The 13,393-nt window shown below is 33.0% G+C and overlaps 3 protein-coding genes and 1 non-coding gene across 6 annotated transcripts; 3 read left to right on the top strand and 1 right to left on the bottom strand.

Moving 5' to 3' along the window:
• The first annotated feature begins 537 nt into the window (after window positions 1-537).
• LOC123715492 (polycomb protein suz12-B) lies at window positions 538-7,554 on the top strand. Its single transcript, XM_045670512.1, has 9 exons — window positions 538-705; window positions 795-841; window positions 920-1,207; window positions 1,443-1,662; window positions 2,043-2,272; window positions 2,424-2,640; window positions 3,058-3,254; window positions 3,936-4,210; window positions 4,867-7,554. The coding sequence occupies exons 1-9, from the start codon at window positions 606-608 to the stop codon at window positions 5,552-5,554; spliced, it is 2,262 nt and encodes a 753-aa protein (XP_045526468.1). The 5' UTR covers window positions 538-605; the 3' UTR covers window positions 5,555-7,554.
• Window positions 3,430-3,501, top strand: Trnad-guc. Its single transcript has one exon. It is a non-coding gene; the product is annotated as a tRNA-Asp (tRNA).
• A 906-nt stretch (window positions 7,555-8,460) lies between the features above and the next one.
• On the top strand, window positions 8,461-9,933 carry LOC123715494. Of its 2 annotated transcripts, none has more exons than XM_045670515.1 (5): window positions 8,461-8,601; window positions 8,667-8,711; window positions 8,781-9,250; window positions 9,350-9,515; window positions 9,579-9,933. In XM_045670515.1, exons 1-5 carry the CDS (start codon window positions 8,520-8,522, stop codon window positions 9,815-9,817), a joined length of 1,002 nt encoding a protein of 333 aa, XP_045526471.1. In that variant the 5' UTR covers window positions 8,461-8,519; the 3' UTR covers window positions 9,818-9,933. The 2 variants fall into 2 exon arrangements, with proteins under 2 accessions (XP_045526471.1, XP_045526470.1); XM_045670514.1 differs by having other exon boundaries at window positions 8,772-9,250.
• Window positions 9,934-10,035: 102 nt separating this feature from the next.
• LOC123715495 (methyltransferase-like protein 22) lies at window positions 10,036-13,254 on the bottom strand. Of its 2 annotated transcripts, none has more exons than XM_045670517.1 (6): window positions 12,677-13,254; window positions 12,482-12,560; window positions 12,254-12,364; window positions 11,872-12,076; window positions 11,374-11,541; window positions 10,036-10,633 (listed from the first exon to the last, which is right to left on the bottom strand). In XM_045670517.1, exons 2-6 carry the CDS (start codon window positions 12,527-12,529, stop codon window positions 10,356-10,358), a joined length of 810 nt encoding a protein of 269 aa, XP_045526473.1. In that variant the 5' UTR covers window positions 12,530-12,560; window positions 12,677-13,254; the 3' UTR covers window positions 10,036-10,355. The 2 variants fall into 2 exon arrangements, with proteins under 2 accessions (XP_045526473.1, XP_045526472.1); XM_045670516.1 differs by having other exon boundaries at window positions 10,041-10,633; window positions 11,872-12,063; window positions 12,677-13,249.
• Between the last annotated feature and the right edge of the window lie 139 nt (window positions 13,255-13,393).

The following is a 13,393-nucleotide window of genomic DNA, read 5'->3' as shown; positions in this document are numbered from 1 at the left end:
ACTGATTGGACAATCTAAAAGTTGCATACGTAACTAAGTGTTTTTATCATTTAGTATTAGCAACATTCATGAAAAGTAAATTGGTTTTAGGCTTATTTTGTCTTACATGTAGAAACCTATATTTTGAGCATTCTTAATTAATTACTTATTCTTATTTTTTCTCAACCCTTAAAAAATTAAGTAATTTGTTCACCAGTTTCGGTGATCAAAGAGATACAAACAACGGTTATTAGCAAAAGTAATTAGTAAGTCATTGTTTATGTCTAGGCTAATGGAGTCGGTGGTCTAGTCTGTACTACTTAGTATACTATATTACTTTATAATATTAGAGAAATTATTGTTTAATTGTTAGAATCATACGTTACTAACTACATCTTACATTGGTTGGTAGGTTGGAATTTTTAAAAAATCTTTATTGTTGTTGAACTCGACAATATTATTTGACTAAACGTCATGCATGTCACATCGACATAGAAATATATTATCTATACTTTTTAGCGTCGCTGTCCGGAGTCCGGGTGTTCCTAACTTCCTAATGTCAAGCGAAGTCAACGAACTGTTGAACTTGGCGGTTCTAAATTGTATTTTAGCAGCGAAACCCCAAAATGCCCCCAAAAAAGCGCGATAAAGATAATGAAACAAACAAGAGTACAAAAATAGATCATTTACAAGCGGACCATGAGTTATTTTTGCAAGCATTCGAAAGTAAGTTCCTAAAATGATATTATTGTGATAAAGAAAGTGTAGCCTTAATTTGCACAAAACAGAACTTAACCGAGATCGTTTTATTACAGAACCTACTCAAATTTATAGATTCCTACGTACCCGTAACATGTTGTCGGTATGTATGATGCTACTTACGGATTTTTTATCATTATCATTTGAAATGCAAACCTAATTTGTATCTTATTTCTTTCAGCCTATATTTCTTAATCGAACTTTATCATATATGAAAAGGAGGATGTCGAGAAGCAATAAAACACGTATAGGTTTTAGTGTAGATTCATTATTAGAGAGAATTACTCAAAAGAAGAGTACTGATTTGCAACCAAATAGTCTAGGAGGTTATATGACCTTAACATTCTTAGGATTTTATGATAAAAGCCTAGGTGACTCTAGGGACTACCAAGTTAAAGTGGAAACTCTGTTGTTAAAAATTTGCCACAAGAAAAGAAAGGAAAGCTCATCTGCCATAGTGGAAGTTTCAGTAAGTTTATGTTTTAATTTTAATACATTTTGTATTGTTTTGTTTTGGATTGTCTGAATATCAAGTATGGGACAATATTATAAGGCATTTAATTCCCTCTACCACCTTCATAATATGTTTTAAGTTTTGTGTTAGTGGTAAATATTAAATATATAATCTTTTTGGGTGCTTAAAATAAGCAGCTCATAAATTTGATTTATCACTAATATTTTTTAACTCAATAATTGGTTTTAAGGTTGGAAGCTGCTCTGTACCATTAAACCCATCATCATCAGAGCCACCTGCAATGGCCTCTGCTGTTAGTATAGCTAGTGATACATTTAGCCCATCACAAGGTCCTAATGTGAAGTCCTACATGCTTATGTTAAGAGTGACAGTCACTAAATCCATACCAAGTTCCAACACAAATGGATCAACTACAGCTGAAATAACAAATGGGTCTTCATCTGATGATGGTAATATACAAAATAATAATTGTTTCCTTTTTGAAAATGTCTATGCAAAAGTTGAATTAAATTAAGTACATAATTGAGATGCGAGAGTAGGCCTTGGCCTGTATTAAATATAGAATGTAAAAGTTTTATTATATATTTAAGTAATTGTTATGTTTAGTACACATAAATTCTGCCTAATTTGGGTTTATTTGAGGTAATAAGATTCCTAAACATAGGGGTAATATTCAGAGTCAAGACTTAGTGCTATTTGTAAACTCTATATTTTTCCGTATATTTAAACATATGGGACTCACACTTGGTGCTGAGTCTCAACCCTGAAAGTAACCTAGTTATTTATGTTTAAAAAAATTTTATTTCATTTATACAAAATGTCTTTACAGAACCTCTAACAAAACGCATAAAACCTGCAGATGTGAATACTAATTCAGATAATAAGTGGAGTAAACTCTATGGTAGTGAATTGATTGTGTATGACAAACATAATAGATGCCTTTTAACGAATGGGGAATATGATTTAGTACTACATGATGCTACACCAGGTGGTAGAAGTTCAACAATAGCAAGATCTCCTCATAAAGCCTTGATGGCCCAGTGGGAAACTATACCTAATGTGAGATTTAGTGTTTCATTTTAATTTAAAATCAGTAATTTCATAAACTTATCTACATCTACAATCATAATATGATATAGATAAATAAAAAAACATCTTAAAAATGGTTTTATATTTACAAATATTAAACTTCCTAACTATACATTTTTAGGAAAATGATTTACACACAGAAACAAATCCTTTTGATATATTTAAAGTGCGTCCACTTTTAAAACTCAAACTTAGTTGGAGTCAAGAGCCGACAAATGGCCTTGTAAATAGACCAAAACTCTACCAAGCCAATGAGAGTAACGGAATTAAAAAAGACTCTACTGTTAATAAGGATAGACTATCAACGCAGAAGAATGGAAATAGCGAACACAAGATTAGTAAGTGTAGCAGTACTCTTTGACTTCTTCTAATGTGTTGTATTTTTATAATTGTATGTGTGAAATGAAATAAGCTTTACAGCCTTGATCATTATTAGATGTTCCATTGCTGTTTTTGGGGACAAAACAGAGATAAGAACTATATTGATCTTAAATGACTACCTCCATCTTTTGGCTGTAAGGTTACACTTTATAATTGGTACATTTATCAGTTAATTAAAAGAGTAAAAAGACTCATAAGTGGTATTGGCCCGCGATGATTGCTCTACCTTGCTCTGCCTTCTCAAGGAGCCTCTCTACTAGCTAGACATAGCAGAAGAAATTGTCCAAAAATATACAAAAAGTGTTCTTCATTGTTAATGTTTTTATAGGCTTTGACTTGATTGTAATTTTTATACTAATTAATTTTAATTTTAGATGATAAAAAAGAAAGCAATGGCGAAACAAAAAGACAACAAATAATATACCAGTTCCTATATAACAATAACTCAAGACAGCAAACAGAAGCCTGTGATGATCTACACTGCCCGTGGTGTTCTTTAGACTGTGGTACTCTGTACTCATTGCTCAAACACTTGAAGCTATGCCATTCCCGATTTAACTTTACATACTTTGTAAGTATAGCTTTGCGAACATAAGTGTTGAAACCTAACATATGTTACCAAAAAAATTAATTATGTAATTAAAATTTTCTAAATCTTGCTAAGCTAGCTATATTCTATATAACTACATTCTAAAAGAACACTACTAGTATTGCTTATATTTACTAATTTCATTGAGTCTTTCAAGTCTTCGGTAGTATAGTGGTAAGTATCCCCGCCTGTCACGCGGGAGACCGGGGTTCGATTCCCCGCCGGAGAGACTATTTTTTGTTTTATTTTTTGCTATCGTGAATAATTGTTTAACCTTTAAATGATAAGTCATTTTTATTGCATAACTTGCGAATTTTCGATGTTAAAACCTATAATGTTCTTATAAACGCCGTAGTGTTTTAATATTTTTTTTACGCTTGAATTTTTATTATATATAGTTTTAACATTGAGATGAGCAAGATATTTTGTTCCATTAAAACCAAAAAGAATGTAATATACTTAAATACTAATAAGTAGTAAAAAACTAATCAGTGTTATTGCCCTGTCACTTCTTAATACAACAATAAAATGAGATGTAAGAGTACTTTTGTTTAAATAATTAGTTTTTATATGTATGTTTTTGTTACGTACTATTACGCATTGGTCAATATTATGCTGTAGCTGGTTTATCTAATATCAGATATTAATAAAAATACTTTATAGCCAATACCGGGCGGGGCCCGTATCGACGTATCAATAAATGAGCTATACGACGGGTCATACACGGGTTCACCACATGACCTTATCGCGTCTCAAGGGCGGTCGTCTGCCAGTGGCCCCAGGGCAGGCCCTACTCGCAGGGCCTCACTTACCCATCTCCTAATTTGGAGGCCCCGTGCCAGAAGACGTGCTCAGAGGCATAGCTTAGCTGAGTTCTTGGAGTTAGATGATAATGACGTTCTAGATGCACAGAGGCCATACATTACTGGACATAATAGGTAATTTGTGTAAAGTTTTGGTAACTTTTACTACAAAGGTCTTGAATATTATTATTTGTATCATTCTTGAATCGTGTTACTTCCGCCGCGTTTATGGCTTGACTTCAAAAAAGCCTATATTATTAAAAACCAATTCTTATGTTAAAATTCATTAGAATCGGTTCAGTGTATGCGGAATTGACTGAATACATTAAAAACTCATTAACCAGTAAGTAAATTAATCAATAAAGCTTTCTATAAATTTGTCGAATATTTAAATGATCCTAATCCTTGGGATTGATTTGCTCCAGTTCAAACAATTTTTATGACTCAAAACTTGGCGATTAAAAAGAGTGGCAGAGAGTTTCCTGCCAGTTCTTCTAGCCCGTTCTACGCCCTTGACTGGTTGCGACCTGGTAGTCAATATAAATTTAGAATCAATTTAACATCTTTTCTGTTGACGTTCATAAGTGTACTTGGTTAACTATATGAATAAGGTTATTTTAAGTTTTAGTTTGACTTACTTTAGATTGGGACTCAAAATACATAGGATTAGTCAAAACTATGGTCCAATAGTAAATCATTAATGGTTGTTATTATTTCAAATCTTACCTTCAATACCTTATATCATAACTAGCATGATAAAGAAGATATGATATATTATTATGATATTTCAGGCTATACCATCACACTATAACCTGCCTCCCAGTGTACCCCAACGAACTAGACATTGACTCAGAAAGTGAAACCGACCCCCTCTGGCTCCAACAAAAGACCATGATGATGATAGATGAGTTCACTGACGTCAACGAAGGCGAAAAAGAATTAATGAAGATGTGGAACCTTCACGTCATGAAGTACAATTACGTGGGAGACTGCCAGATATCGCTCGCTTGTCAAATGTTCCTTCAAATGAAGGGCAAAGAACTCTTAGAGAAGAATCTCTATAGAAACTTCATACTCCACATGTGTTCACTGCACGATTTCGGGTTAATAACCTCAGTGGCGTTGTACCAAACGGTGCAGATGCTTAATCAAATGCTCGCAGACAACGCGGAAGCCAAAGAGAAGATGCGTGATTCCCTCAAAGCGCAAAGGGAACATTGGAACACGGTCGGGAAGTTCCAACAACCGGTTGTGATAGAGGCGAAGCCGCAAACGACCACTGCCAAGTTAAACGTGGAGGCCTCGCCCTCAGTGAGAAGAAAGACTTCGAATTTACAAAACGCAAATAGAATGGCCAGCACTAGTTCCAATTTTAAATCAGCCAGTCCGGCCCCGAATGGGGAGAAGCGGAAAATGTCTTCCGGAAGTATTCAGAGTCGGAAACGTTCGTCGATCTCGGAAAGGAAAAGTTCTGTATAGCAAAGACTGGTCTTCAATGTTGAGGCTTCGATTCAGTGATATTGTGTTTAGGAAATTTTGTTTGGGTGAGTAGGTGAGATTGCATTATATTTCATTTTACGGAATCGCCCGATTTAGTTATAAGTATTCCATTAAATGGATAGCAATAGTTTGCAGAATTTTCGATCGTAGATCTCGCAGTCAAAACATGGTGCCTAGTGGTTTTTTGAAATGTGATCTACTCACGATAGAATAGACGTGATGACGACGACGATAACAAAAAGGGACAATTTTAGTTTCGTACTTTGACCTGACTATGAGTTTTAATATTTATTAAAATACGAGAGAATTAAAAACAAAATGTTTTTCAACGTAGGGACAGACCGGTTCCAATATTTATTTACACCAAATAAATTACTTTAAACTCGTGGATATCAACATGAATTTCCTTATTAGTAAGTTAGAAAGTAGGATCGAATAGGGAATGGATATATATACCTATGTTGATAAATGTTTCAAACGGGGATTCATCAATGAACATAATGCAAGATATATTAACTATTGTTACAACTGGAGTTGTAATCTGTTTAAAGTGTTATTCTAATAGACTGGTTCAAGACTAACAGTATTTTAAGATGTTTAGTTAAACGCAAAACCAATATATCTATATGCCTTGTTTGTGGAATAAAATCGGTGTAGATTTTTCATGGATTGGTTGATGTATGAAATGTTTTGCTAAGTCAATTTTTTTAAAAAAAATTTTGTGCTCGATTAATTTTTTTTAAATTAAAACCAAAATAGTGTCCTATTTTCGTCAGTTCCAAAGCGATTTTCCGAAGATACTAGCATTAAAAAGGCGTTCTTTAAAAATCATCTAAAGCCCTGTTCCTATATTATATACGAGTTATAGTTGTCACGAATCGTCGATTTTATTGACAACGCATTGGCTGTCACTTTTTTATAGACAAACCCACTCGTAAGCCATAACCCACTCACTAAAATTGTGATTGTTATAATGACAAATTAAACGCATGCTTTATTCTAGGTCTTGTCGCAAAAGGTAGCAATTTCGCCGATGGTACAGATCTATTATGAGACTCAGTAAAATTATATGAAAGGACCTTAAAAATAAACTTAAATATTGTTTTGCCTTAAGTTGGTTAACGGATATAAACATGAATTTATTACTTACATAACTTACACTGACGTTTCGATTGCTTTTTAGCTACTGTGGTCAAACTTGCGTTTATATCAAAGATCTATTTAAATATAGAAAGTGGGAATCAAAGACAATATTGTTTCTCAATCTTGCATAGACAACTTTTAGTTAAGTTTTTTTAACAGGTGTGTACTCGGAGAGTTTACACGTTTACTGTTTGTCTGTGGGCGTTTTCTATATGGAACTCCTCTAAGTCATTTTCGTATAGAAAATCTTTGTAGTAAATATGTGGTAATGTGGTTATAGATTGTATAATGTTATAAGTCTGTGTGCGGTCCAAATTGTAAATAATCGAGTAAAGATTATACGAGTTTTGTTACTTCAGCAACAGCGTATACATCTGCTGGCCTTAGGTTAAGATTCCGAAGTGAGACTTATCGCTCAGTCTGACGTATGGCAAAAATGTATTGGATTTTGACATACGGAAGTATAGTTCGCGCAGACTTATTTCTGAATCTTACCTAAGTGTCGTTAGTGCAATTACTAAACGATAGTAACCATAACCATAAAAGCAAGAAGTTTTTAGTTTTCATCGCCAACAAAAATACATCGTCTACTGCATCAGTTCCGAATATTAAAAAATTGCTGTATATTTAGGTGCATAAAAATTCACAGTAATTACCGCTAGTTCTGAATAGACTAGGTTTAGTATAGACGAGTTTTGTATAGTGTATTTTTAAATTGTCGGTTTTAAAATGCTTATACAGGATTGATTCGTATTTGCTATTCGTCTGTACAAAGGATTAAAATTAAGTGTTTTATCGACTGCGGATTGATGAATTGATTGCTAAATTTGTGATTTAGCCTAGTTGTGTTAGAATACTGTCAATGTCAAAGTGATTTTTGACTTTCGTGTTCAAAGGGGTGATACACATTTTGTATCCGTATGAGAAATATATTGAATGATTGCAATAAGTAATGAGATTCCTGTGTTCAAATAATGTACAATTCAACGTATGAAATAATGATTATGCAATAAGTTAAAGAAATATGATCTGCTAATCGAACACAAAACAAGACTGTAAAACTCATTGCCTTAATTTCATAAATTTTTGATAGCAATAAGCTAAACATTGTACATTTAATTTTATTTTATAAGTTTTATATCCGTTTAAGGATACCGTATTTTGCCCTTAGAACTTTGTTTCTTAATCCGTATTCACTAAGATTGTACTTAGCTAATGAATTATTAAATAATTATTTAAAGTATACGATATTTTTATTTAACTGTAATACCCAATGACTGAGTTTAGTATGGTTTTAATATATATATTTATCTATAAGTCTTCCACGGTCCGCTTCGCTATGCATTTTTTTAGCGAACTGTGGAATTTACTTCTCTGGGAGACACGACCGTCAATTGTTTAAAAAGAGGATACTCTTCTCCCAAAAGTCGGCACCGCACCCACTAAAATGTGTGTACATAGGTTGCGATGACTACCCATTATGTACGTTTTCCCTCCCCTTTTTATAAAAATGGAAACAATATGTATACCTACCAATATAGGTACGCGAATGATTAATATGCTGTTTACCTACATAGGTTGTCAACTTAGCTTTAATATACAGAAAATTATTAGAAATCACAGGGCAATTGTAAATTTGAGCATCACACTTGTTTCAGCGAAACTACGTTTACTTTTTACATAAAAAAATACGCAACCTCATTCGAATATTAAAAGAAGAACTGTCAAACGTCAGAGGCAAAGCGAAAAATGAAAGCCATTTGACAAATTTAACAAACTGAAATTTACTGTTTAAATAAGTATGTCACATTCGAAGAATGCTAGTAAATTAACTGATAAGTGTAGATTAGACGCTCCCGTAAATGAAAACTTTGATCATGACGGTATGTTTCTTGTAATATAGAATCCATACTTTACCTATAGAAATGTCAAATTTTTTATTTTTTAGACGAACCAATAGCTTGTTACTCGACGGAAAGCCGCACTTATGCCGGTACGTACCCATTATTTTCTACTGTAAACATTTATTTTTCCTTCTATAAATCGATGTAAGACTTTTCAGTAACCGTATCAAAGAAATCGTCGAGTTCAGGTGAAGACGAGGCAATATGTGCCGGTCAAAAATCCTTTATAAGCATACATTCAACCGATCACCTTTGTCAAGTGGCCGACATTGACAATCCAGCCAACATCGAAGATTGTAACGTTGAAGTGTTAAGTTTAAATGAGGTATTTCCTTCCACTTCTGAAGAAAGTTTGTCGAACGATGACGACACACCGATGGGCCGAAAGAAAAATAAAAGCAAAGGGGCAATACAGAAAACTCAATCCGAAAGCGCTGGAAAATCTACCTATGTACCGACAAACAGTAAGTCGTCAACAGTGTCAGGACGTGATAGAGACACTCTGGAAACACAAGCTTCGGTGTACTCGGACTACAACATTCCAAAAAGCACAATGTATGTGATGGGAAGTAATCCAGGGGAACCTAAAATGTCATATCAGGATCCCCCTAAAAAAGTATCCAAGACGGTGCGTTACACTTTTTCTCTTTGTATTTTGTTGGTATTCTTAAATTTATTACCATACCACGGTACTTTTAGCAAATATTGTAACAAAAAAAAATTCCAGATGAAAAAGTTTCTTCGTAACATCGATAAACACAAAAGCGAGCAAATGGCTAAAAGTGGTGAAAAAGCAATAAGCAAACTGACAACAATGCGAGGTATTCTCAAAGATGGTGGATGCGGCCCCGAATGCACTGGAGATTCCACAGCACAGGATACAGAAGATAATAGTAAGCCATTTCTATCACGCCATGCGTCAGTTTCATAAAAAAATAATATGTAATACTTTGCAGCAGGAGACACATTCACTTACCAAATGGAGTGCGCGCCACACTTCAACTATACAAAACACGGTCCAGATAAAAATGTCTCGTTCAATACACAAGTCCTCATAATACATTTCACGGGGGACCTCTGTGTCGGACAGAGTATTGAAGCCTTGAGCAAAGAGAAGGATCAACAAGCCCGAAATTCCGAACTCAGAAAAACTTATCTCACAAAGTACAATGAGCTCTGGCCCACGCAAAAATAGTAGTTACAGTAGATATAATGTTTTGTTTAATTATTACAAGTCGTGTTTTGTGTATTTATTTTTTATATTAAACTACGGCAAATTGTGTATTCAAAATTTTAATGAAATAATTTAAAACATAATTATAGGTTTTATTTGAAATAAAAACACGATTAATGATCGGGTTGATACACATATTTTTTACAGAAGTACATATTTATTTTTTCTTTTAAATGTGGGTAAAACTGTAAAAATGTTATCGACTTATAATACATACAGGGTCCCTCACACTGTATCTCTTCGCCGCATAAGTTAGTGTTTAGTTCTTGAAGTAGTAGTTGTAGTTCTTGAACAATAAACAAGGGAGTAAGGGGAAGTTTGCGCATCGAACATGATGTTTGCCGGTATCTGTAGACTGTAGACGCACGTAGACTGAATAATCTGATGGACTGTCGATGTTTTCAAACCAAAAAGTTTTTCGAAATGTTGTTATATTTTTATTCCGTTAAAGAAAAAAACATTTAATTCAACAAAAGTATATTTTTCTACTAAAGATATGTCATTTGGAGCTTATCTTCCATAAAACTAATTCTTTTACGCGATCATACGTAAAGTATTTGGGGAAATTGAGTGGGAGTTGTTCAACTATCCAATCACATTTAACCTTATCTAATAAGGCTAGGAATGTTTCGTAGCATGGAGCTATAGACTCCATATGCTCTATGGTAAAAACATAGCGCTTTTCTAGAACTATATATATTGTCTTTGGTGGATTTGTGTCAAGTATTTTCTGAACTGTCGATACAAATGCTGATGTAACGTCGTCATCGTAGATTACTGAAATAAAAATTAAAGTCTGGTAATTCGTGGTACAGCTGCACAATCTATTATTTGGAGAACCTCAAAGTGGGGTATGAGAAGGACTACACTATAATATGACCTGCACTGGTATTCCATAACTTCCAATAGCAAAACAATGGTGATCCTGACGTTTTTCAAAATTTCGATAGTTTCACGGCGCTGAATTAAAAACTCAGGAATCCCAGCTAGCTATTGGGAGATACAAAGTTCCGATGCAGTCCCAATATATTAGGGCTGGAAATACCAATTCACCACTACAGCCTTATCACTCTTCTGTGCTATCTAATCTACTATTTCCCTTCACAGAAAAATATTTGAGTATCTGTGCCTTCAAAAGAACTAAGATTTTATTAAAGTGATTCATCAAAGCTAATAAATAAATCGCGAGAGACGAGTTGAGACCAAAAACGAACTAGCGACTTATTTTGCAGAGCGTTTGGCCATATTGTTTTCAATTAATTTATTGGCTTACCCTTAGTTGTACAGAATAAAGGTTTGCGAAGTACGTCTCCTAAAATGAAAAATGGTAAAGGTTTAGAAATCCGTCGCCCGGATATGATATTGATTATGAATTTCACAAAATTGTAAATCATTTTTTTAATACTTAGACGCAATTCCGGCAACAAAAATCACTAGGAGGTGTTCCAATCAAGGGCGACGTAATTCTAAACCCACCCCGAAAAATTGCTTGAATAATCTAAACTATATAACCTTACCATCAGCAGCGATAATAATATCAGTTTGTTGTATTTCTTTAAATAACGCAGCATTCCAGTTAAGATTTGTGAAGTCAAGGGGCAACACTATAAATTCCGATTTTATTAACTTGGAATTGCATCTAGCATTTATTTTTATTAAATCCAGAATACCACCCAAATCAATATCTGAAAAATTATTAACATTTGAAGAATGTAATTTAGAAATTTTAAACGTGCATAGAATAATAATTTTTCTAATTATTAAGTCTAGACCGCGGTTTGTTCTGATGATATTTTATTCTTATATATATTTTGCTCAGGCAAAGTTGACTTATGCTAAATTTTAGAGAGCGCACTTAATTTTTGCTCTTACGCCAATGTTTGGTAAGTGTAAAATTACAGTTTTAACAAAGTTGGTGTTGATTGTCTAATTCGCACACCTCTTTCTTTACTTAAGCTATTTTAATATATAGAACTCGAGACTTCACTCGCGACCATCGCGTAACTATTTCTTACCAGTGCAAACAACTTTCTTCGCGTAAATACCGGCGACAAAACTTGTAAGGCCAGTTCCAGCACCAAGTTCTAAAATAGTCTTTCCTTCTAATTCACCATTAACTCCTAAGTGTATTAACAAGTCTCCTAATAAAAATGCTCCTCTCCATACTTGAAGACCCACTAAGGCAATTTTCGTTTTAAAACTGTGCTCTAAAAAGTATAGCTAAATCAATTATGAAGTTTGTTCTTGTAGGACTTTTTTAATTACAACAATTGGCAAAAGAAAATCTATTCTATTAATTCTATCTGCATCAACACCTTAACATTAAATAAATTATTTAAAAATGATTGTGTGTGCCTGGAAAAAGTAATAGTACATTTTAATAATGAGTTTTCTTACCAATTTTAATAACTTCTCTACTTGGTCTTTCAAAATCCAAATCATCATCTTCATCAAATGTGTGCTTAGCTTTTTCTTTTGGTAATAAAAATGGAAATTGGGATATGACATCTGTTAAATTAATTTTATTTAATTAAGGTGCCTTATTTAACAGGTTTACCACATTCTTATGATCATGTGAGATAAAATACTTTAGGAAATTATTCATATTATTTTTAATAAACTTACTTTCTTTTCTACTTGGGGCACTATCCGTTCTGTAATTATATTCATCATATATTTCTGATACAACAGTCATCTCTGACATCTGAAATTAATTATTAGATACATAATTTATTTATTTATTTAACACCCAAACTAATAATAATTTATATAATATGTTTAGTAAACTATTATAGTTAAATATCTTATTAATTTTCTTACCATATTCTCTAATTAATGTGATCTACAAGCTTGAACTAATGTGAGGAAGTGAGGAAAAATTGGATGATTTCCAATTTTAAAATTCTAAAATACATTGACTAGTCTGCGATTGAAGGCCAATTTATGTGATTTGTGGCTTAATGATCCGATCGATTTTAACAATAAAAAGTTTTTTTATCTATCTATGGACTTGCATGAAAGTTAAGTTAAAAAGACGTGTTAGATTTTAATAGTTATTATTAAACAAATGTATCCATATATTCTGCTTTATTGATTTTTGATTTTAATTAATATTTAAATACAATCTGTAAATCATTCAACTCCTCACCAAACATTTTTGCCCATATAAATTATTTAAACTTAGATTTAAATTTATTTAGCCCTAGATATGAGTTTATCAATTTTTTAAATTCTAAACAAAAACAAATAATTTGGCGCATTTCTCAAGAATTACAGACTAATATAACAACGTATATATTGAATAATACAGAACCAGTAGAGAGACTTATCGTATAAGCAAAGACAAAGTAAAACAACAAGAGATGTAAAGGGTTGCCTCAAACAGGAGTGCCGGAGTGTCACGTTTATCATTCGCATGACAGTAGCACTTGACATCCAACGATAAATTTATCAGATACATAATTAGGCAAAACTATTAAAGAAATTTTATTAAGTTAATTCACAATTATATGGATAAAACAGATTTTCTAAGGCACG

Source organism: Pieris brassicae, chromosome 10 (genome assembly GCF_905147105.1).
Source record: "Pieris brassicae chromosome 10, ilPieBrab1.1, whole genome shotgun sequence".
Lineage (NCBI taxonomy): Eukaryota > Metazoa > Arthropoda > Insecta > Lepidoptera > Pieridae > Pieris > Pieris brassicae.
This window is presented reverse-complemented; position numbering and strand designations above follow the sequence as displayed.